This window comes from Dipodomys merriami, unplaced genomic scaffold (assembly GCF_024711535.1).
Source record: "Dipodomys merriami isolate MVZ:Mamm:240054 unplaced genomic scaffold, mDipMer1.0.p SCAF_39, whole genome shotgun sequence".
NCBI lineage: Eukaryota > Metazoa > Chordata > Mammalia > Rodentia > Heteromyidae > Dipodomys > Dipodomys merriami.
In genome coordinates, this window is record NW_027205492.1 from 4,569,425 (window position 1) to 4,592,971 (window position 23,547).

The 23,547-nt window shown below is 42.7% G+C and overlaps 1 protein-coding gene and 1 long non-coding RNA gene across 2 annotated transcripts; one reads left to right on the forward strand and one right to left on the reverse strand.

The window, feature by feature from the left end:
• The first annotated feature begins 4,237 nt into the window (after window positions 1-4,237).
• LOC138805205 (uncharacterized) lies at window positions 4,238-6,360 on the forward strand. The gene is made up of 3 exons (XR_011365468.1): window positions 4,238-4,343; window positions 4,595-4,999; window positions 6,185-6,360. It is a non-coding gene; the product is annotated as an uncharacterized lncRNA (long non-coding RNA).
• A 4,342-nt stretch (window positions 6,361-10,702) lies between these two features.
• On the reverse strand, window positions 10,703-13,191 carry Slpi (secretory leukocyte peptidase inhibitor). Its single transcript, XM_069990121.1, has 4 exons — window positions 13,107-13,191; window positions 12,074-12,235; window positions 11,452-11,601; window positions 10,703-10,880 (listed from the first exon to the last, which is right to left on the reverse strand). The coding sequence occupies exons 1-4, from the start codon at window positions 13,189-13,191 to the stop codon at window positions 10,876-10,878; spliced, it is 402 nt and encodes a 133-aa protein (XP_069846222.1). The 3' UTR covers window positions 10,703-10,875.
• Window positions 13,192-23,547: the final 10,356 nt, after the last annotated feature.

Below are 23,547 nucleotides of genomic sequence, written 5' to 3' on the forward strand. Positions count from 1 at the left end.
TTTGAGGTGCCTGCCTCATTGATCATTCTTATCATTGTTCTTTTGAGTTCCTTGTTGGAAATGTATTTTGTTTCACTATAGTTCAAGTCTTTTGTTGTGGAATTGTTAACTCTTGGAAAAGATGTGTTGCCTTGTTTGTTTGATTATTTTTCATATTACTTGCCTTTCTATGTTGAACTTAATGTATCTGAGGTCCAAATCATTGGTAGGAAATTCCAATCATGCATATTCTTTCATCTAAAGTAGTGTCAGTGTTCAGGCAGGAGAATGTAGTGGTTTGGTCAAGGAGGTATTTCTCATCCTTAGTTGGGTAGAGAGGCATGTCTTAGTAATCAAGCCTTAGTCCAGTGCTCAGGGCATTGGATCTAGGACTGGGTTCTAGGCTGAGCATGGCCTAGAATCAGGTAAATTGTTGGAGTCAGTTGTCCTCTTCTAGGTTTCTATTACTATACTATAAAGGTTTATCTTCTTTGTGTAGTGGGAGATGCTTTTTCTGCAGGGATCTTTATAGTGGTGGGTCAGGCAGCTTCACACTCTTCATATCCCCCAGTTTGGATCTTCAGGGTTAGCAAGCATCCAAACCTCAGGGTGGTCCTAAATGTGATAAAGAATGAGAAGTGAACTGAGCACTGAATTCTGCCCTGGCTTAGAGAGAGCTGAACGGCCTAGTCACTTTACCTCTTGGTCTCTATGCTTATAGTCACCTCTACTCTCCAGCACCTCTCTGTTTGCTGAAGAGGAGGCTGCAGATATTTTGTGATTCAGAATACCTGGATTTCGGTTCTCAGACCTCTCAAGCACACTCATCAAGCTATAGTTTCCAGGGGGCACATTACCGTGTTTCCAGGCCCTGTCAACTACTTACCTCTGTGAAGTATAAAAGGGTATTGATATTGCATGATTTAAAGGGCCTGCGAGCATTGTTCTGACTTACTCAGCCATCAACACTGCCAGAATTCAGAGCTTGGGGACTAAATATTTATCCAGACACAGGCTCAAAGCATCCTGGCCAACTATCAGATGAAAAACCAAAGTACTGCACCTCCCCCAAAAAAAAACTACATAGAAAGTAAAATTATTAATATTCTCCTGGCCTCTGAATTGATAGAGAATGTCCTTTTCATAATAGAGCCTTTGTTAGGTATTTGTGGTCATCAATGCTACCATAGACTCCTCTCAGAGTGGGAAATGTAAGCCTTAATCGGAAACATCTAGTATTTTTACGTGTTTAAAGTACTTAATGTAAAAAGAGTGCAAGATGACAAATTAGAAGCATCATGCTTTTGATTCCATGAATGAGAGTAGCCAAATAGTAGAGTAGGGAAGGGTCTTTTATCCCAAAGAGAAAGAAGAGCATCAGAAATCATGAAAGAAGTAGCAAAATTGCAAAAAAGCTAAAGAAACAGAGGCATGAAATAGAAGCATCAAGCAGCCCCACGCCTCACCCCAGATGTCTGGGAGAGGGAAATAAATCTGAAGACATGATCACAAGGAGATTGATCCAAATGGATCTTGTGATAGACTGGCAGTTCCAACTACAAAATAAACACCTCTTACAAGCCAGTGCCATGACTGCTTGAGACAGAGACAGCTCTGGTACAGCCCTCTGCATGAAACTTAAGGTAAGAGATCTGTTCAGCAATCACAAGCCAGAGCAGGAGCTCCTGAGCCTATTCACTCACTGGTACCGTTGAGGGAAAAGGCAAGCTTCTCATCTGGGAAGATCAGCAAACTCTGTCTTTTGATATTTGTTCATTGGGGTCTTGTGGGGAGGAGAAGGTCTTTTCTACATTCAACCCTCAAAGACCTCCCCAGCTCCATTAGCCAGGCAAAATTCTGAGACTCATTGTGGAATCAGCAAATTGGTGGAGATTTAGTCTGTTTCACAAGCACAGAACTACTTGAGTAAAGATAGAAGAGTGTGGGCTACTCCACCACTGGAAGAAAGAGGGTAGATTTTCCATGGAAAGCCCCTCAGGTGGAGTGAGCAACCCTCTTGCTCTGAGTTACCACTCACAGGAAGCAGCCCAATTCAGTGCACAAAACAGCTCTGTCTCAACCCACTGAGACCACCTAACCTCTGCAACGCAGCTTTAACTTACAGAGTTAGGAGTTCCCATTCATTGAAAAAGCTAAGCACTAACTGCTTGGACTTGTGTTCCCAAATGACCTTACCACAGGAGGTCATATCCGTGGCCCCCAATGCTGTTGCTGTAGCACCTACATCTGACCCATGTGCCCAGACCCCATCTAGCTAGAACTTGTTGCATCCCCATTCTCAGAGGGACTTGCTAGCAAGCCAATCAGGGATGTATCAGAACATAGAGGGATCTTGACCCCTTGATTTTATCTGTATCTTTTGAGCATTAGGTTAGACAAAGGCTACGTTCTTTTCTCCAAGAAGGCAAGTTATCAGATCCTTTCCTTACGAGCAAGCTTTAAATGGAGCAGTTCCTGGTATTTAATATTTTTTTAAAAGTAGTAGCTGTGCAGGCAGGCCTAAGCTGGCTTAGTAAGCAATATTATGTCAGGATGACTTCAATGAAATCTGCTGAGATCTCTCCTGGGAGGACTGATCACTGCTCTTAAGCCAAAGAGATAACCTGGGTAGGAGATTAAAGCAAGGGTCTAGCTTACATGTTTTCTGGTAGATGATTTTAAAAATCCATTTTATTAAAAAAAATATGGCCATTCTCTTCCTTCCCTTCCTTCTTTCATACAGTACTCCTTACAGCAGATTCGGATTTTAGGACAGAATATACTAAAATCGTGTTTTCAAGCCATCTTCCTCCCCCTCCCCCAGAATGCTCTGAATGCATACTGACACCCTGGGGAGATTCTCTGCTCTTCTCCTACGGATGCCCACACCAATCTTTACCAGACAATGTAAAGGAATGTCATATTGGACTCTTCCATAAGAATTTTTTTTCATAAGAATTTTTTTCAAATAAAAAAAATATGGGCTGGGAAGGTGGCTCAGTGGTAGAGCGCTTGCCTTGCATACCTGAGTCCCTGGGTTTGATTCCTCAGCACCACATAAGCAAAAAGAAAGAAGCCGGAAGTGGCGCTGTGGCTCAAGTGTTAGAGTGTTAGCCTTGAGCTGAAGAGCTGAAGGACAGTGCCCAGGCCCAGAGTTCAGGCCCCACGACTGGACCCAATATATATATATATATATATATATATATATATATATATATATATATATATATATATATATACTGCATTCTTCAGGTAGATTTCATGACAAGAGTGCAAGAAAGAAACCAATCATCTTTCTTTTTCCAATAGTCTTCCTCTCAGCATACAACCATGCTAAATTCCTTCCATCCTTTCAAACATTTGTGCAGCACCTGACCCCCGGGGGTAGCTTTTGACTCGCATTGCATTATATGTGAAGACCTACTGAAAAGGCCACTGCTGTTGTAGCCTCCAGGATAGGAGCGATGACTTCTTTGCTTGTGTTAGTATAAGGAATGGAATAGCTTTGGCACATGCCATCATTGGTAATGATGAACTTTGCAGAAACTTTTGACATTGATGTACCCCATTTACATTACTTTTTTTTTCTTAATGATGCTGAAGATTGAGTGGCGGGCCCCATGAATGCTGGGCAAGCCTTCTTCCACTGAGCTAAAGCCTCAGCCTTTCCACTTACCCTTGAACTTTCCTTTTTCTTAAGGCTTAAGAAAGCCTTTTCCTGGCTTTCTTAAGTTGCATCCTCATCTGTGTTTACCTCTGTGCTTGTTTCTTTGCAGGTAATATAGGTGTACCTCACTCTGATTTTGAAGCAAAAACAAATATAGGGTTATCTCTATGATATAGCATTTACAAAATGACATCATGGAAAGCTCCCAGCACTCAGACAAAGAAAGCTTCAGGTTACTTTTGTAACCCAAAGCAGGTCTCTTCCCTAGTCTGTCCTGAATTTCTTTCTTTTTTTGGGGGGGGTGGTCCAGTCGTGGTCCCTGAACTCTGGGCCTGGGTATGGGAATGTAGGAAACTGACTGATGGTCTCAAAGCACTGATAAAAATCCGTTAGGACTTTTATGGACAGCAAAAGATCTCTATCCTTTGGTGCCTGTACAAAGTCCCTTAGGGTACTGGCAATGCCTCCTACTGAGCAGGGAGAGGGAACTGACATTCACAGATAATTTTTTAAAAGGGCAGTGTCCTTTGTAACTTCAGCCAAGCTCCATGGCATATCGAGTCAAGAAAGGTATAAATGAGGAGTTCAGCTCGGCTTTCAGACAAGGTACTTCCTGACAAGATGAAGTCCACCGTCTTCTTCATCCTGTCCCTGCTCTTCATTCTGCAGAACCAAGCATCTGGGGGTGGATTCCGTGGTGAGTGGAGGGTGACATCTAGGGAGAAAGTGCTTAGGGGAAAACTCTTCCAAGAGTACTCTAAAAATTAGCAGAATACTCGTAGAGCCACCAGGGGAGTCTTGTCCCTGATAAGATTTGACCTTCCTTCACTGTTACAATAGCTCTTGCATGAACTTAAGTGAGGAAATGTTAAGAAGGTAGGGGGTGACAACTGTCAGGTAACTTAAAGAGATCGTGTAGCTCAGACATTCTCTCATTTCAATTACCAGGTGATGGGCAAAATCCTTTGGAAGGCTTAAAATCCAAATTTCCAAATAGACCAAGAAACCATCGGCATTTTGGCCATCACAAGCGTGTTGAATCTGGAGTGGAGTCTGTAGGTGGAGGTGAGCCAAGTGGAGTTGATGCTGGGACTGAAATGAAATTTGCAGTTGCTGAATCATCAGTTTTCGCTACCGAAGACAGAACTCAAAACAGACCCAATGAGGATATAAATGAAAGTGTCGGAGTGAACCGGGGTCACCGCAGGGAACACTTTGAAAGTTTCCATAAACACAAGGAACGAAACAGTGACGGAGGATTTGGATTTTCAAAGAAAAAGACAGTCCACATTCAACACGAACACATGCAGTAATACAGTCACTGGCCAAGTGAAGACCTGGACCAATTTTGAGGTAAGCGTTTTGGTTTTGAACACATCAGTGTGATATGTACCTCAGTGCTTAGAACTTTGTGGGCCCATCGGGAAATGGATACCCAGTGACTACACTAATGGAAGTGCAGTGTTACCAACGTTAGGAAGTTGAGCAGCAAATCCTGGTAAGGAGAGCACATGCACATGATAGAGACAGAGAAAGCTACCTGGGCTTCACTGGGTGCTGAATTCCTATCCTAATGATTCGTTTTCTCTTTCTTTTTCCTCCTTTCTTTCCTTCTTTCTTTCACTCATTCTTTCTTTCTTTCTTTCTATTTTTTTTGTGTCAGTCTTGGGGCTTGAACTCTGGGTCTGGGCGTTATCCCTGAGCTCTTCAGCTCAAGGTGAACGCTCCACCACTTGAGCCACCGCATCACTTCCGATTTTCTGGTGGTTAATTGGAGATAAGCGTCTCACAGACTTTCCTACCTGTGCTGGCTCTGAACCATGATCCTCAAATCTCAGCCTCCTTTGTAGCTAGGATTACAGGCGTGAGCCACTGGTGCCCAGCCCCGGCTGGCCTTGAACCACCATCCTCAGATCTCAGCCTCCTGAGTAGCTAGGATTACAGGTGTGAGCCACCAGTTCCCGGCTCTATCCTGAATGATTCTTTAAAGGGATTTTATTCAGCACAAAGCTACCAGTTGAAAGTATTTTGAGCATCTTCCCTGAATATAAGCATATTTATGCTTCTCATGGCATCCTGTCATTCTTACAGTTTTGAATATTGAAGCTCAATTCCTTGCTTATATTTGTATGAAGTCTTTATTCTCTGTCTTTTTACTCATGAATCCCCGTCTCTTTCAGAGATCACATGTTAAACAATCTTTCCCCTCAGAGCTCAGCAAAGAGATGTGATACAGGGGAGATGAAGAGTAGGTGCAAGAGATAGTGATGGTCCACAGGGACCAGTGGAAAGTTAGCCATATCAAGAGGGAAATTTAAAGTCCACGGAGGAAAAAAACAAAAAGACATGCCCTGCATGTTTGCAGTAAATAACACATCAATTAAAGGAAACGCAAGCAACAAAATCAATGGACAAAGCTAGCATCCTCATTTCCAGTGGCTGGTACATAAGAGGGCAAAATAATAGAAGCCCATCTCCTCTCCCCACCCGTCCCCATTCACTGCCCTCACGGCTCAGCTTGATCCTCTGCCTCCCTAGGAACCACCTCACCTGAGTGAAATCTGTGAATGTGTTCGAGATGAAGACTTCCATGTGGTCCCACAGCCTTGGTCTATGGATGACACCTTGTACTCCTATTTGCTTTCCTTGAGCTTTGGAAAACTGAAGATTCCTCATATACTTGCTTTCAAATAAAAAGATCACTTTCTGCATCATTTGCTTCTGACTCCTGAGACCTTATTTCCTTGAAGTTTAGGGGATAAGGAGATAATTCTTGTGCTAGATATTTCCAAAATGAAAGGAAAGGGTATTCTTAGAGAATCATGGAGATTGCTGATCAAAGACAAGCTTTCAGAATTCTAGCTAGAACTGCAACATAAAACCAGAGTACTAGAACTCTGCCACCCACTCACCCTAGATGCTACCTAAGAACTCCATAATGACCTTTCTCCTAGTGGGACTTCAGAAACTTCCCAGAAATGTCAGGGCAATGTGTTTGTTTTTTGTTTTGCATGTTTTAGTTTTTTTATTGTTATTGTAAAGGTGAGGTACAGAGAAGTTACCATTATGTAAGTCAGGCAATGAGTACCTCTCATTTTGGACAATGTCACCCCTTTCTTCACTCTCTCCCAGTTTTTCCCTTCTGTCCCCAACCACAAGTTGTACAGTTCATTTTTAACATACAGTCTAGCGAGTACCATGCTACACTGGTTCACCCTTTGTCCCTCTATTTCTGTACCTCCTCCTCGCCCTCCCAAAGCAGATAAATGAATAAACAAGACAAAAAGAAAAGAAAACAGAAACAGCAATGAAGAAAAACCTCTTGTTTCCATTTCTTAGAGTTCATTTCAATAAATATTATTTTATATGATCTGATGCACATAAGCATTACACCTTTGTGCTCCTCTCCTTAGAGTAAGAGCAATGTGGTTTAAGAGGCCCAAGAAAGTCCTTCAATTCCTAGTACCTTTAGTCTCACCAATCTGTGGTAGTTCATCCCTGCACTTGGTTCAAATACTCTGCTTCTTCTACAAGATGCAAATGTCCCAACAAGTAATATATTATGCTTTTTACCGCTTCAGGAAGAGGGAGTATGTTGAGCAAAGTCATCTGAAAAGATAGATTCAAGAACTAAATACAATAAAGATTTTATTTGGGAAGGAAGGGTAGTCTTCCAAATGAAACTATCCTGCCTAAACTCTCTTCTTACCTTCTGAGAATGACAATCCTCCAGAAGTAGAAACCAAATGAAGGAATCAATAAATCGCTTCCTTATTGAAAAGGCTTGTTTCCAGTTCCAGCTCAGTCACAGGAACAGCTATATCTTCAGCAAAATCCATTTTTCCTTCAGGCTGAAGTATCTTGGTCTTCATTTTGTACATACTGAATCAAAGGAAGTAAGGCTGTCATATTTCCAGGAGTCTACAGGCAGAATTGGACTAATGAGTTACTTAGACAAGAACACGTTTGATTCTTACAGAAAGGGAAGAATAATATTCTGATCAAGTGACAGCAGACCTTCCTCTGTCACCATCAGCCCAGGGCCACAGCCCCCCTAGAAGGTATAGCCATTCCTTCATGTATGGGTAACATGTCCCTCTTTACTATTGGTCCCCAAGGTTTAGCCACAACAAATAGGCATGGAAACACAAAGAATTGTTCTGAGGCTTAAAACAGTACTGAATTGGCTCTTTTCAGTCTGGACATTCTTTTTGACATGAGTCCATATTTCCTTCCATTTTCTCCCTTTAGACTGGGCATATCTAGTTTAGTTTTTGGGGGTTTTTGTTTGTTTATTTTTGTCGGTTGTGGGGCCTGAACTCTGGGCCTGGGCACTGTCCCCCAACTCTTCAGCTCAAGGCTAACACTCTACCACTTGAGCCACAACGCCACTTCCGGCTTTTTTCTGTTTATATGGTGTTGAGGAATTGAACCCAGGGCCTCATGCATGAGAGGCAAGCACTCTACCACTGAGCCACCTTCCCAGCTCCTCTAGTTTAGTTTTATACCATGACTGTGTTCTGAAAATGCATGACTTTTTTGGTCTTCTCTAGACTCTATCATTCTAATCTTTTTCTGTTATCTTCTCTAGCTTACTAATTTGCCAATCTTTTCAGACATGTACCTGTGGGGGATTTTTCTAGTTTGTGCAGACACAAACACCCTGCCATCTTCCTAGACACCCCCCCCCCACTCCCTCCTCTCTTGTACTGGTTCTAGGGCTTGAACTCATGGCCTGGGCACTGTCCTTGAGTCTTTGAGCTTTTGTGCTCAAGGCTAGTGCTTACCACTTCGAACCACATTTCTAAATTTCTGGGTTTTTGTTAGTTAATTGGAGATAAGAATCTCATAGGTTTTCCTGCTACGGCTGGTTGTGAACTGACCTCAGCTTCTTGAGTAGCTAGAACTACAGACATGAGCCAGCAGTGCTCAGCTGCCATTTCTATTTTTAATTTTAACGAAGAATTCACATTCATATTGAACTTTGTGAATTTTTTGAGTGCTGGTTTGTTAATTTTACTAGAAGACAAACTGATTTCTACAGTGGACTATGTCTATAATACACAAGAGCACAGGTTGTTTCACAGTTTTTCCAGCATCTATAGTAATTAACCATTTGACTTTGATCCAGTCTAATGAGTGCTTTCTTGTTTCTCTTTTTTCTCATACTCTTACTCGGTAGTCTTCCCTGATGACTGTTCATGTCAAGAACTGTTTTCATGTATGTTGGGGCTATTTCTATCCTCATTTCCAAAGTGTCTACTGAAGTATCTTATTAATTTTTGCTTGGTGTCTTGCTCGTCATTTTATTATAGAGTTATGGAAGTTGTTTATATATTCCAGATGCAAATCGTTGAAGGCATAAAAATGTATCACAAGCATTTTCAAAAGAACTTTCCTTAAAAAAAAAAAAAGCTCCCTTTGGGGATGGGTATACCTCTGAGGAAGAAAAAAGGTACAGAGCAGTTTACTTTTATGAAACACTTAAAAACCTTGATGAATTCTCTTTTTAACCTTTTATTTAGGATTATCACAACTATGGCCCTAGGAAAACACTGTGGCTCATAATTCTCTTTTCTTTTACTACCTATGTTTGTTTGTGCCATAACATTTTTGTTATATTACTGGCATTAGTCCTCTATGGATGTATAAAAAGTATTCCAGGGGCTGGGAAGGTGGCTCAGTGGTAGAGCGCTTGCCTTGCATGCCTGAGGCCCTGGGTTCAATTCCTCAGCACCACATAAGCAAAAAAGAAAAAACCAGAAGTGGCACTGTAGCCTTGAGCTGAAGAGCTGAGGGACAGCGCCCCCAGGCCCCACGACCGGACCCAAAAAAAAAAAAAAAGTATTCCAACTCTTAGATTTTAAACCCATAAACCTTATCTCATAGTTTGAGGGTCAGAAATCCAGGAGTACCTTAGCTTGGTACAACCGGATGAAGGTTTCCCATGAGGTCAAGTCATTGCAAGATGGCTAAGTTCATTCATGTGCTTGTTAGTAGGCCTCAAAGACATCCATAGTTCCTCATGCTGTGGGCCACGCCTCAGGTGACTTGAGTGCCCTTCTGAGCTCAAAGAGATTGAGCATACTCCTCCAAAGGAAGCTCAAGTGGCAAGCTTTTGCCACCTAACCTCACAAAGGTGCTAACCATCACTCTACAAGGTCCCACTGGTCCAACAGACCAATGGTGGGAAAATGTGGGTGGGGACTCCACAAGGCTGTGAAGGCCTCGTGGTGAAGGTCCCTGGGATCCAGTTGGGTGGGGAACTACCCCACCCATGGAATAAATGAGATGGTTCTCCTGCTTTTTCCTCTTCTCTGAAATGATTAACACATCCTGCTGCTGTTATGAGAGCCCTGGTAAAGAGTAGTGAGGAATATTTTCTTAATTTAGTGACTATTTCCAAGAAATGATCAATGTATAAGTTTCTTTTATCTTTCAATGATGTTGGTGGTGGTGATGATCTAACCAAATAGTCTCTTTCCTCTAGAATGGAATGGTATAGAGAAAAGTGTGGGGAAAGGCTGTTGGCTATTCCCTGACTGTAAAAGCCTGGCTGTTCTTGTCCTTGCTCTAGGGAGCCAGGAACAACATAAGCTTCAAGCAATACCAGCCAACAGCGTGTCACAAACATGTTTCACCATGGCAATATTCTTATTTGAAGATAGGCAAGATGCTATCTTGGGGGAAAATACAGAAATGACAACTTCATAATCTCCCAGGAGGCATCATAGGGCTACAATGTGTGATAATGTGATAATGTCCTGTGGCTATCCCACTGCTGTTCATTATATAAATATTGCATCTTCTAATCATCTAAATCTTGGGAGGGGGGAAGTGATTTTGCTGCCATTTTCCAGATTAAGAAATGATAAGAGGTAGTACTGCTAGACTCATGATATAAACTCAAGGCCATCCAACCCTGAAAATTCCATCCTTCCACTCCATATATGTAGAAGGGAGGCCTCGTAATCCAAGCCTTCCCTCACTGCCTCTCACCCTACCCATACCTCAATGAATCACAGATGCAATAGGAAGAGCATTTATTTGCTTGTTTGTTTATTTATGCACTGATTATCCATATTTCCAAAACACCTCCTATGTGCCAAGCACTTGCCGAAACAAGATATTGGTGATAGAATCAAAGTATTCTTCAAAGGATCAAGCTTAGGATCAGAGAAGTAATTCCCAGACCCCACAAATCCACCGCCTCCTCCAAATAATGGGAATCAAGCTGCAATTTAAAAAAATAGATAAGGAAAAAAAAGAATCAGATAAGAACTTTAGCATAAAGAACCAACCAAATCATTTCCCACAAAGAAGCCATCGAGATAGAGAGAAATAATAAGGTAGCAATGTGGCAAAACAGTTTTGGTATCAAGAGACTGACTTCAAGTCTTATTTTCACTGTAAAACTGAAAACACTGAACTAGATTGTCCTGAAATCCCACTGATTCTTTGAGGTTTGACCCAGGGTAGCATGACATAAATAACCCGAACAGCAAATACTTAATATATATTGTGCTTTACAAAACACTGCATTATGTCTATTTTGCAGATAAGGGAACTAAGACGAAGAAGGGCTCTTTGTTTAATGAGCTGGAATAGAACCAAAGCCACAGGTGATCCCCTGGAAATCCCTGCCCAGAAACCTAGGGAACAGTGCAATTGAATAACAAAGGTGCAAATCAGAGGCTCTGCATAGGGCAGGAGTCTCTCTACTCAAGTGTCTAGACTTCCACAGGGCTGAGTCTGAGAAGGAAGAGAGGAGGAGGGCTATCAATCAGTCCCAGCTCCCTCCTTACCTGACAAAGGAAGAACACAGGCTTTCCCACACATGCCTGGGCAGCACTTGTAGTTTCGCTCGCACTGGTTATCGGTCTCACAGAGGTTGGGAGGGTTAAGCATCAAACAATGAGCATCAACCACTGGGCACTTTCCAGACTTCTCATTTACTGGTAAGAGTAGAGCCACAAGTCAGAAGCCTTTACTGTTATAGAGCCCCACTCTGCTTCTTAGACCCAATCTCTATTGCACTCTGAGCAAGGAGGAACATGTCCTTCTCCTGTCCCCAGCAATACCACAATCTCTTAGCTAAAGCCATCCCTTGAAATAGCACTTGGTTTCCATCAGAGCATATGGTCCTCGGCTGATACTGGTGACTAGCTGTTTAGTGCTGACTAGGCGAGCATTTAGCTATCTGAGGCACATATGATTACCTGGAAGGCCATCCTAAGAGGCTAGCTGCTTCAGCCCAGGGGCTAACTGGCTCCACAAGGCAGCATGAAGCCTTGAATGCCTGATACACTGGGATGGATAGCTTTTGGGAATGAAGAGGCCTGGAAAGACCTCTTCATCTAGTCTTACGCCCCCAGATGCTGGGTCTTGAGGCTCCTTCCTCTCCACCTGGCTCTTCTACTAGCTCACCTGGTTTTGAGATGGCAACAGGATTTAGACATTTAATGCCACAATAGTCACGGCAACATTTCTGCTTGCCTGGACACTGCCAGTCAGACTGGCACTTGGGTTTCTCAAAGACAAGGCAATTGGCAGGTCTTCTAGAAGGGCAGGCTCCAGCTTTTACAGCTCCTGAAGAGAAGATCAAGAAGACAGAAGAAGGCTAGGTGCTTTGTAGTGACCATGAGTCTTGAATAAAGTACAACTTTCCAGGAAGGAGTGTCACCCTGGAGACACAACCACAGATTTAAAGGGAAACTCCTGCCCCACCAGAAAAAGTGACAGACTGGCTCAAAACAGACATATGGGCAGAAAAAAAGTCATAAACTTAGGCTTCTAGTAAAAGACCTTTCACCCCAGGGCAAAAGCAAGATTATACAAAATCATAGGGGAAGGTGGGAAGGGATACCTCTCAAGAGAAAGAAAACAGAGAAAGAAACAGAGCTGGGCACCTAGCTACTTAGGAGGCTGAGATCTGAGAATTGTGCTTCAAAGCCAGCCCAGGCAGGAAAGTTTGTGAGACTCTTGTCTACGTTAAACCACCAGAAAACCAGAAGTGGTGCTGTGGCTCAAAGTAGTAGAGCACTAACTAGCCTTGAGCTGAAGAGCTCAGGGACAGTGCCCAGGCCCAGAGTTCAAACCCCAGGACTGACAAAAAAAAAAAAGATAAATAGAACCAGCAGAGGAAATGTAATCTGAAGCCAAAGACAGTGATGCAAAGACTAAAGGACAGGAACACAGAGAGAAAGGAGAACCAGAACGAGTTAGAGACTGATGGTAGAAGAGTCACAGCTGGGGTTAGTGAGAAAAGGAGATGGTAATGGAGAGAGTGGAGGAGAGGACAGACCTGGCTTCATGGGGAAGCATTTCCACGTGCTCAGAACCCGTAGGGTAGGACATGTGTCCTACCTTAGCTTAGAGACATTATCTACATTATCTGCAGACACTCCCCATCACCATCAGGAGCCTCCAAATGCAAAGATTGGACTGGAGTCCAACTCACCCCTTTCAGAACCTTCCACAACCCAGGATGCCAGGATTCCCAGGGCAAAAAGCACCACCACAAGGAGGAGGCTGCTGGACTTCATGATGGAGGCTGGGTGGTTCTAATGACCAGTAAGCCTCAGTATTTATACCTTGACTAGCGGGTGTGGCCCCAGCGGGACCTAAAACCCCAGAGGGTTTTAGCCCCTCCCTATTGCTATTGCTTAGGCAAGAAGCTTAATTAAGACACAGGATATCTTGCAACAAGGAAGGTAGTATTGGAGTCCTTTTCATTTCAGGCAGCCTTACAAGGCCAAATGAGCAGTTGTCAGTGAAGAACTAAAAGGGGTTGGCTTGGCAGGTACCATTTTTCAAGACAGCTGTGTGAGCCCTACAGATTGTGAAGGTTTCCAGCCTGGCAGATAAAGGGCAGTAAGTGTCAATCACAAAGGGCCCACGTAGAGCCGGCGCTGAAACAGGATACTGGGAGTCTCGGCTGAGACTGTGTGTAATACATCCCTCCTTCTCACAGAATATTCCCGGACTCTCCAGGATTGTGAAATGCCTTCCTGATTGCTTAATGCACATCCATTTTCAAAAGTACATGTGTTACATCGCTGACCCAACAGATATTTAGTTCCCACCCCAAACTGCACCGTTACATCCCAGTGCCTATCAGCTCACTGAACCATGGAAAGAACTACCTAAACCAAGGAAAGACATGCAAGAAGAGCCTTCAGCAAATCTCTTTGGAGTTCAGTTCCCCACTTGTGAAATGGGATGATACAGTCAGCCCTTCTTGTGGAGTTATGACATTAAGAGTGTGAATAGACTCCAAAATAATAAAGGCATTGTGCCCCCTTGCCACAGGAAGAAAATGGAAAAATTTATGAGAGAAAGGGACCTAGACTCCTCCGACTGCAAAGCCCACAATCATGTCACTATCACGTGACCTCTTAAGGCTTGGCATTCTGCCTTTCACTGATCAAATAGCAGACTTGTGGCAATTCAAACATGAAAGCAATAATGATGGTTCCACATGAATTTATTTAGTATTCTCCAGTCGGCTGGCAGCAGACACTTGCATGCAGAAACCATTCAATGGTTTAGATTTTTGTAGGGAATGAAGAAGGAAAGAATTATAGACACTGGGTAACTGTAGCGAACCTACTGTACTCTCTCCTAGCTGAAGAACTATACAGTAAGGGAGGTAAGAGAGGAAGGGAAGGGACTGACTTGCAGCAGTGGCAAAGCACTGTCAGGTTTTTGTCCTCACTTCCTCTAACCAGGGCTTGGTTTGATTTTGCCCACCTAGCTCCCGCACTACCCACCCATTGTTTTTCCCTATCCTTTTTCAGTGCCAAAAAGGTGTCTGGCATCATCTAAATATTTATTTCTTAAAGAGGAAAAAAAAGAATGCTACTGTTAGTTTTTGATGTGATTGATGACTGGTGATTGATTGATTAAAAACCAACTCTTTCTCTTCAGGACAGAGCTCAGTGATCAACTAGATATATCTTCAGTGGGTAACCAGAGGAGGATCATGACGAATTTCTATTCATGACACTATTGACACTGAATCTTTAAGATTACAGAGTATCTCAGAGGTTATTGTAGACCAAACCCAGCAGGCTCCTTACCTATATACACGAAGTTGTATTGGAACATAGGCACGTGTATGTACGTCCATTCATTTCTCCCTTGTCTTTGGCTGTTTTGCCACTACAGAAGCAGAATGGAATAGTCACAATAGAGGCCAGAAGTATTCACTACAAAGCTTGAAATATTTCCTGTCTAATCCTTTACAGAAAATATTTGCTGGTCCCTGATCTAGGCCAAACCTCCAGCTTGCAATAAAAGAGACTGAATCCCTCAGAGAAGGTATGAGTCCAAAGTTACATTACATATTAATTATACAACGTAAGAGTGAAATTTTCTCAAACAGGTGAGTCACCTGACAGGTGTTGATTCTCAGAACCTGTTTTTGCATTGGACATCCATTCTTAGCTGGATCTCAACCTGAGGTTGACTCACTAAATCTACTTCACATGCTCTCTACTACCTTCTACCAAGTCCTATAGATTAATATGTTCATGCATGCACAAATTACTTAATAATGTCTTGCCACTTGCCAAGGCATTGTGCTAGGCACTGAGTGTGCAACAAATAGAATGCACAAAGCCAATACCACATGGTTGGTATAAAAAAAAAAAAACAACGATTTACTTGACTAAGTCTGAATTAGAAGAAAACCACTGAAACTTTCTGATCTTCAGTTACCTCATCTGCAAATGAAAGCCTTGCTTTCTCTTATATCATACCCACATGGGGAGGAGTGTTTGTCAAGTACTCAGCATAGGATCTGGTCTTATCAACCCAACAGACATTGTTTTTAACCGCATATACTTCCTGCATTCCCTAGGCACACAGGTTGTTGTCATCTACAGGCTCAGGCTTGGGTCTAGACCCAATCTACTCTGCCCCATTAAATGCTTGACAGAATCAGACTCCATTCATATTCTGTTCGTTTGCTTGTTTGGTCTGGAGATCTCTGGCTATGATAACCTTCTTATCTATTGTTTCTAGTACCGCTTTGTTAATGCTAGTTACATCATTCCTTCAGGCCTCTGAACAGTGATGTCCAGGGATCTTTGTGTGATTCTTCCTTACTATCCACCATTTCGAGGTCAGGAAGGGGATCTTGGCAACAGGTGGCACACCAAGTATCAGGGAACCCAGGCACGAAGAAGGGCTACATTCTCTCCAGAAGCATCCACGTACCTTTGGAAGAACAATAGTCAGTGATTTTCTAAAAGCCCCATGGTGGATATGAGTGTTTTGGGTGTGACCTATAATCGCAGCACTCAAAAGGCTAAGTAAGGTAGCATAGCAGGCTCCATCCAGACCAGCTGACTTCCAAAGGGAGACCCTGTCTCAGAACAAATGAGTAACATAAAAATTTTAAACATCATGGAAGATCTAGGGGTGGAATGTGGAAAGGCTAAATGAGGAAATATAGTCACTGGATACCATGTTGAAAATGAACTGTACAATTTGTTTCATTATGTGGCCTCTATAAAGGGGTGACACTATTGAAAAGAGAATGTACTCTTTACCTGATTTATATTACTGTAACCCCACTGCACATCACCTTTATAATAATAATAATAATAAAATGTTAGGAAGGAAACAACTTTTTATCTTAAACAACATTTTCCTTTAACAAGGGACTTTGAGTTTTTCACTTTGCCCTGGACCCCACAAATGATGTAGCCAGCACTGCAGGGCTCATCCTTCATTCACACAGGAACAGTCTTGTCCTCTTCCATCATCATTCAGGACTGACCCTGACCAGAGTACCTGTCAATCATAGGCAAAAAAAAGAAAGCAAAGAAAAGAAAAATTAAGAAAAGTGAATGGAAAGTTCTGATGGTTGATGAGTCATGGTCTAGAAAGTTCTGGGGAAGAGACAGAGATAGAAGACAGGATAGCCACACCCACCCACCAGGAATCTGCTGGGTGACTGCCTTGGATGTTGGCAGTGGGGGAGAGGTCAAGAGTGGGGGGAAATACTACAATAGAAAGAAAGGAAGCACTTTATTAAAAATGAACTATGCAACTCGGCATCAGCAGAGTGACAAAAGGACCTGAGGCAGACCACCCGGCCCGCCTGATCGCGATCGCAAAGATCCAGCACTCTCCACCCGAGCAGAGAGGTTCCATCCCGCCAAAGCCGCTCGGCGCGACAAAGGGTCCTGTCTGCAGACCACCCGCCCGCCCGATCACGATCGCAACAACCCGGCGGGGTCACTTGGGCCCCAGAGGTACCGAGAAGAAGCTGCCTGAGCGTGGACACTCTTGACCCAACAGCTTCGACAGAGGCAGAGACAGAAAAGAATCACACAGAGCCACCACCGCCCAACCCAGCCCGGATTGCAACAACAACTGACGACCTACACCACACAGAAACAACCAGCTCCAGGGTGAGTACCCCACAGGGGAAGTGTATCCCTCAAGGGAGACCAGAGCTGGAGGGAATCCCCAGACCCTGACCTAGACTCCCTACCCCAGCACCCGGACCACAGGACCCACTAAAACTGGGAACTGTTTGAGAACTCCACCAGCCCATGGAGCACACTCAGCTGGCCAGGCTAGAGCAAGAGCACCCCTGGAAGGGAGCTTAAATGCCCAAGCCAGGAACAGCGCCCCTGGGTCAAGACTACCAACAGTAGAAGAAATTTGAACTGTGTCCCCCAGGCTGTATAACCTAGGTGGTATACACATCAGCACAGGCCTAACGAGTGCGCTCCAGGCTGCATAACCTAGGTGGTATACACATCAGCACAGGCCTAACAAGCGCGCTCCAGGCTGGGGCCAGAACCAGGCCCGGGGATCCGGCGCCTGAACAACACAACCAACTCCTCCCAATTGAAGTAAAAAGCTGAGCATACGCCTCAACAGAGGGGAGAAAACCAGGAAACAACACTCCCCCGGGAAGCACGCCTGTGACAACAAAAGACCTGGAGGCCCAGGACAAGAGAAGCCCAAACCCCACCAAAACTCCACCCATATACCCTAGACTGGGAATTGGGCAACACAGGCAGCCAGCACCTGATAGTAAGCAGGAGCTCAGACTGTTAAGGTGGCTCAGCAATAGAGTGATAGTCTTGGATGTATGAGGCCCTGGATCTGATTCCTCAGCATCACAAAAGCAAAAAGGGTCAGAAGTGGTGCTGTGGCTCAAACGGTAGGGTGCCAGCCTTGAGCTGAAAAGCTGAGGGACAGCACCCAAACCTAGAGTTCAAGCCCACAACCAGCCCAAAACAAATAAACAAAAACACATCAGGAGCCCATAGCAGACTCCAGCATTTGGGAGAGTGCATCCAGAGCATCTGTTCTTCACAAGAGCACCCATAGGAGCAAACACAAGCAGTCTAGGCTGCTCAACCCTTCCAAAGGCGGGAACTGCCAGCAATCTACAGCAGAGAGCTGAGAATCCTAAGTAAGTTAGAATAGCAGCTGGAAATAGGCTCCCAACAGAACCCAGATCAGGCACAGACTCTCTCTACCAATACAGAATCAGCAACCAAGCAAAGACAGACACACCAAAACAAAATTGAAGAGCAGTCTCCTGAACCTCCATGCGAAAATCACAGAGAAAAATCACAAGGTTTACTACCACCCAGGACAGCAAGCTCACCTCAAAAGCCAGCAGCCACACAGGGGAGAGCCCCAGTGGGAGCAAAGCAGGAATGGAAGACAAAGGCTACTTCCAAGGGTTGCTGGAGGCAATGACTCAAGAAATAAAGCGAGAAATTGATCAGAAATTGAAAGAGCACAAGGATGAACTATCCAAAGAGATACAGGGTATCAAACAAGAGATGCATGCAAAAATAGAAGCTGCACAAACCTCAGTAAGAAGTGAGATAAACGCCAAATTAGAGGTAATGCATACCTCATTGAGAGGTGAGATCAGTACTCTGAGAACCAACATTGAATCCATAAAGGGATCCATTTCCTCCATGCAAACCACAATAGAAGCCACTGTCAACAGAGTGAATGAAATGGAAGGTCGAGTGTCAGATACAGAAGACAGAATACACCAACTGGACCAAAAAGTGACAGATATGGAAAAATTACTCAAATTAAACCAAAGGGATATTCAAGAGCAAGCAGATAATGCTAAAAAATTTAACCTTCGCATAATTGGAGTGGACGAAGGTGAGGAATTCCAGAGCAAGGGAATGCAACACCTATTTAACAATATAATCAATGAAAATTTTCCCCACCTCAAAAACGACCATCTTAACCACATCACAAAAGCTTATCGAACACCCAACAAGCAAGACCCCAGGAGAAACACTTCTAGACACATTATAGTAAAAATGATAGATCTGAATAATAAGGAAACAATCCTGCATGCAGCAAAAATGAAGAAGGAGCTATACTACAATGGGAAAAAAATAAGAATTACTGCAGATCTCTCCACACAAACAATGAATGCAAGAAAAGCCTGGGAAAGCACCATACGAGCCCTGAGAGCCAATAACTGCCAACCCAGACTGATCTACCCGGCAAAGCTAGCATTCACATTTGATGGAGAACTGAAAACTTTTAATAGCAAAGAAAAACTAAATGAATACATAAACATTAAGCCAGCATTACAAAGAATTCTAAGAGGGGGGACACAACCTGAAGAAAGCAGCCAGGAACTGGGGCCTGCCCCAAACAGGCATTACTCAAAGTCTAACTGAGCAAGCACAGGAGGAAAGGAAAGAAGAAAAACTTAGGAAAACGGAATGGCAGGGACAACAATGCATCTCTCTATACTTTCTCTTAATATAAATGGGCTGAATTCGCCAATTAAAAGAAAACGAACTGAGGACTGGATAAGAAAACAAGACCCATCCATCTGTTGCCTTCAGGAGACCCACCTCTCAGCCAAACATACAAACAAACTCAGAGTGAAGGGGTGGAAAAGGATCTACCAATCAAACGCCCCCAGTAAGAAAGCAGGTGTAGCTATCCTGATATCTGACAAAATAAACTTTTCATTAAAATCAGTACAGAAAGACAAGGACGGACACTACATATTAATAAAGGGAACAATCCAAGAGGAGGATATAACCATCATCAACTTATATGCCCCAAATATTGGTGCACCCAGATATGTCAAACAAATGCTCTCAAACTTACAGAATAAAATAGATCCCAATACGATAATACTAGGAGACTTTAACACACCACTCTCACCAAAGGACAGGTCTACCAACCAGAGGATTGGCAAAGAAGCTACCGAATTAAGAGAGGCCATACTGCAAGCAGAATTAACTGACATCTACCGAGTATTTCACCCTAAAACAACACAGTACACATTCTTCTCAGCAGCTCACGGAACTTTCTCCAAAATAGACCATATCATAGTTCATGCAAGGAACTTAAGCAAATACAAAGGGATCGACATAATCCCCTGTATCCTATCTGACCACAGTGGAATCAAGCTAGCTCTCAATAACAAAGCATACCGCAGAAATTTCTCCAATACATGGAAATTGAACAGCACACTCCTTAACAATGCCTGGATAACAGAAGAGATCAGAGAAGAAATAAAGCATTTCCTACAACTCAATGAAAATGAAAACACCTCACAAAGAAACTTGTGGGACACAGCAAAAGCAGTCCTGAGGGGCAAATTTATTGCCCTCAGTGCCCACATCAAGAGAATGGAGACAGACCAAGTAAATAATCTCATGTTGCAATTAAAACAGCTAGAAAAACAGGAAAAAATGGGACCTAAAGCTACTAGAAGAAGCCAGATAACCAAATTAAAAGCAGAGATTAACCAATTAGAAAATCAGAAAACCATAACCAAAATAAACCAAACAAAAAGCTGGTTCTTTGAAAAAATAAACAAAATTGATGGCCCATTGGCTAGATTAATTAAAAAAAGAAGAGAGGAAACCCATATTAATAGGATTAGGGATGCCACGGGAAACATCACCACACATACCCAAGATATCCAAACAATTCTAACAGACTACTTCCAAAAGCTATACTCTCTAAAGGAAGAAAATCGGGCAGAAATGGATGCATTTTTAGAGAAATACAAGTTGCCCAAACTGAGCAAAGAAGAAGTTAACCAATTAAATAAGCCAATATCCTATAATGAGATACAGGAAGCTATCAAAAGTCTTCCAACAAAAAAAAAGCCCAGGACCAGATGGATTCACAGCAGAATTCTATAAGACCTTTAAACAAGAACTAATACCCATACTCCTCAAGCTCTTCAGAGAAACAGAGAAGGAAGGAGCTATCCCAAACTCATTCTACGAAGCCAATATCACACTCATCCCCAAACCAGGCAAAGACCCAACCAAAAAGGAGAATTACAGGCCAATCTCCTTGATGAACACAGATGCAAAGATCCTTAACAAGATTCTAGCTAACAGAATCCAGAAACACATAAAAAAAAATAATTCACTATGACCAGGTAGGCTTCATCCCAGAGACACAGGGATGGTTTAACATACGTAAGTCAATAAATGTAATCCAACATATCAACAGAGCCAAGGTCAAGAATCACATGATTATCGCTACAGATGCAGAAAAGGCCTTTGACAAAATTCAACATTCATTCATGCTAAAAGCTCTGGAGAAAATAGGAATAGAAGGAACATTTCTAAAAACAATAAAAGCCATTTATGACAGACCAATAGCCAATATTATACTTAATGGGGAAAAGCTACAACCAATTCTCCTAAAATCAGGAACAAGGCAAGGATGCCCACTGTCTCCACTCCTCTTCAATATAGTCCTAGAACCCTTAGCCAGGGCAATAAGGCAAGAAAAAGACATTAAAGGGATCCGCATAGGAAAAGAAGAAGTTAAACTATCCTTTTTTGCAGACGACATGATACTATACCTCCACAATCCCAAAAACTCCATCCCCAAACTCTTAGAAATCATAAATCACTTTGGCAAAATAGCAGGATACAAAATAAACCCACAAAAATCAGTTGCCTTCCTATACACTGATAATGTACAGGAAGAGAGGGAAATAAAGGGAGCAACCCCATTCACAATAACCTCCCGAAAAATAAAATATTTAGGAATTAACCTAACCAAAGATGTAAAAGAACTATTTAATGAGAACTATAAAAAGTTAAAGAAAGAAATTGCAGAAGACACTAGGAAATGGAAAGACCTCCCATGCTCCTGGATAGGCTGACTTAATATAGTAAAGATGGTAATACTTCCAAAACTAATATACAAATTCAATGCAATTCCTATTAAAATCCCAATGACGTACATCACTGAAATACAGAAAACAGTCCAAAAATTCATATGGAACAACAAAAGACCTAGAATAGCCAAAACAATCCTAGGGGATAAAGACAATATGGGAGGGCTATCCATGCCGAACTTCAAACTCTACTACAGAGCTATAATAACAAAGACAGCATGGTACTGGCACAAAAACAGACCCGAAGACCAATGGAACAGAATAGAAGATCCAGAAATAAATCCACAGGCCTACAGCCAGCTGATATTCGACAAAGGAGCCAAAGACATACAATGGAAGAAACACAGCCTCTTCAACCGCTGGTGCTGGGAAAACTGGGCAGCCACATGCAGAAAACTAAAAGTGGACCCCAGCCTATCACCATGCACCAACATCAACTCAAAATGGATTAAAGACCTTAACATTAAACCTGAATCTCTGAAACTACTGCAGGACAGAGTAGGAGAGACACTTGAACTAATAGGCACAGGAAGGAACTTCCTGAACAGAGTCCCAGGATCACAACAAATTGGAGAGAGACTCGACAAATGGGACTACCTTAAAATAAAAAGCTTCTGCACAGATAAAGCTATCGCAACCAAGCTAGAAAGACAACCAACTAATTGGGAAAAAATATTTACCAGCAATATATCAGACAAGGGGTTAACATCCTGTATATACAGGGAACTCAAGAAACTAATCCCTCCCAAACCCAACAAACCAATTACTAAATGGGCAAGGGAACTAAAGAGGGACTTCTCAAATGAAGAAATAAAAATGGCAAAGAAACACATGAGGAAATGTTCATCATCCCTGGTGGTGAAGGAAATGCAAATAAAGACAACCCTGAGATACCACCTTACCCCAGTCAGAATGTCCCACATCCACAAATCAGCTAACGACAAATGCTGGAGGGGATGTGGAGAACGAGGAACGCTATTACACTGCTGGTGGGAATGTACACTCATACAACCACTTTGGAAAGCAGTCTGGAGGGTCCTTAGAAAGCTAAAGATTGACCTCCCTTATGACCCAGTCATACCACTTCTAGGCATCTACCCTGAACAACAGGAACCAATATACAAGGACACGTGCACCTCCATGTTTATTGCAGCACTGTTCGCAATAGCTAGGATATGGAAACAACCTAGATGCCCCACCACAGATGAATGGATCCAAAAATTGTGGTATCTATACACAATGGAATATTATGCAGCCATTAGAAATGACAAAATAATGGCATTTGCAGGGAAATGGATGGAGCTAGAAGGAATCATGTTGAGCGAGGTAAGCCAAGAACGAAGAGACAAACAGTACATGGTCTCCCTGATAAGTGGATGATGAATCCAAAATGTTAGGTGATATGACAAAACTAACAGGACTTAAGAAACAAAGAACTCCCACTCATCTGGTTGAACCACTACTAAATATCCCCATGCTGCTGATCACATATATGGTATATAACATATGAGCACCGTTATATATTACAGACTGTGATAGACAATTTGCTCCAGGAAAGTCAGAATGAACTTATGACTTTAAATGAGCATCATTATTCCACAATACTGTGAATTTCCGGAAATTAAGTAATCACTTAATCACGATCAAAAAAAAAAAAAAAAGAACCTTGGGGAAGGGAGGGAGGGAGGGATGGTAGGGGGAAAACAATGGAGGGGGT

Bases quoted from the DNA above. Each gene is read 5' to 3' on its own strand.
- Slpi (XM_069990121.1), bottom strand. From the start codon at position 13,191: ATGAAGTCCAGCAGCCTCCTCCTTGTGGTGGTGCTTTTTGCCCTGGGA. The intron at 12,236-13,106 runs GTGAGTTGGACT...TCTTCTCTTCAG, and splicing joins TGTGGAAGGTTCTGAAAGGG to GAGCTGTAAAAGCTGGAGCC. The intron at 11,602-12,073 runs GTGAGCTAGTAG...TACTCTTACCAG, and splicing joins TGTTGCCATCTCAAAACCAG to TAAATGAGAAGTCTGGAAAG.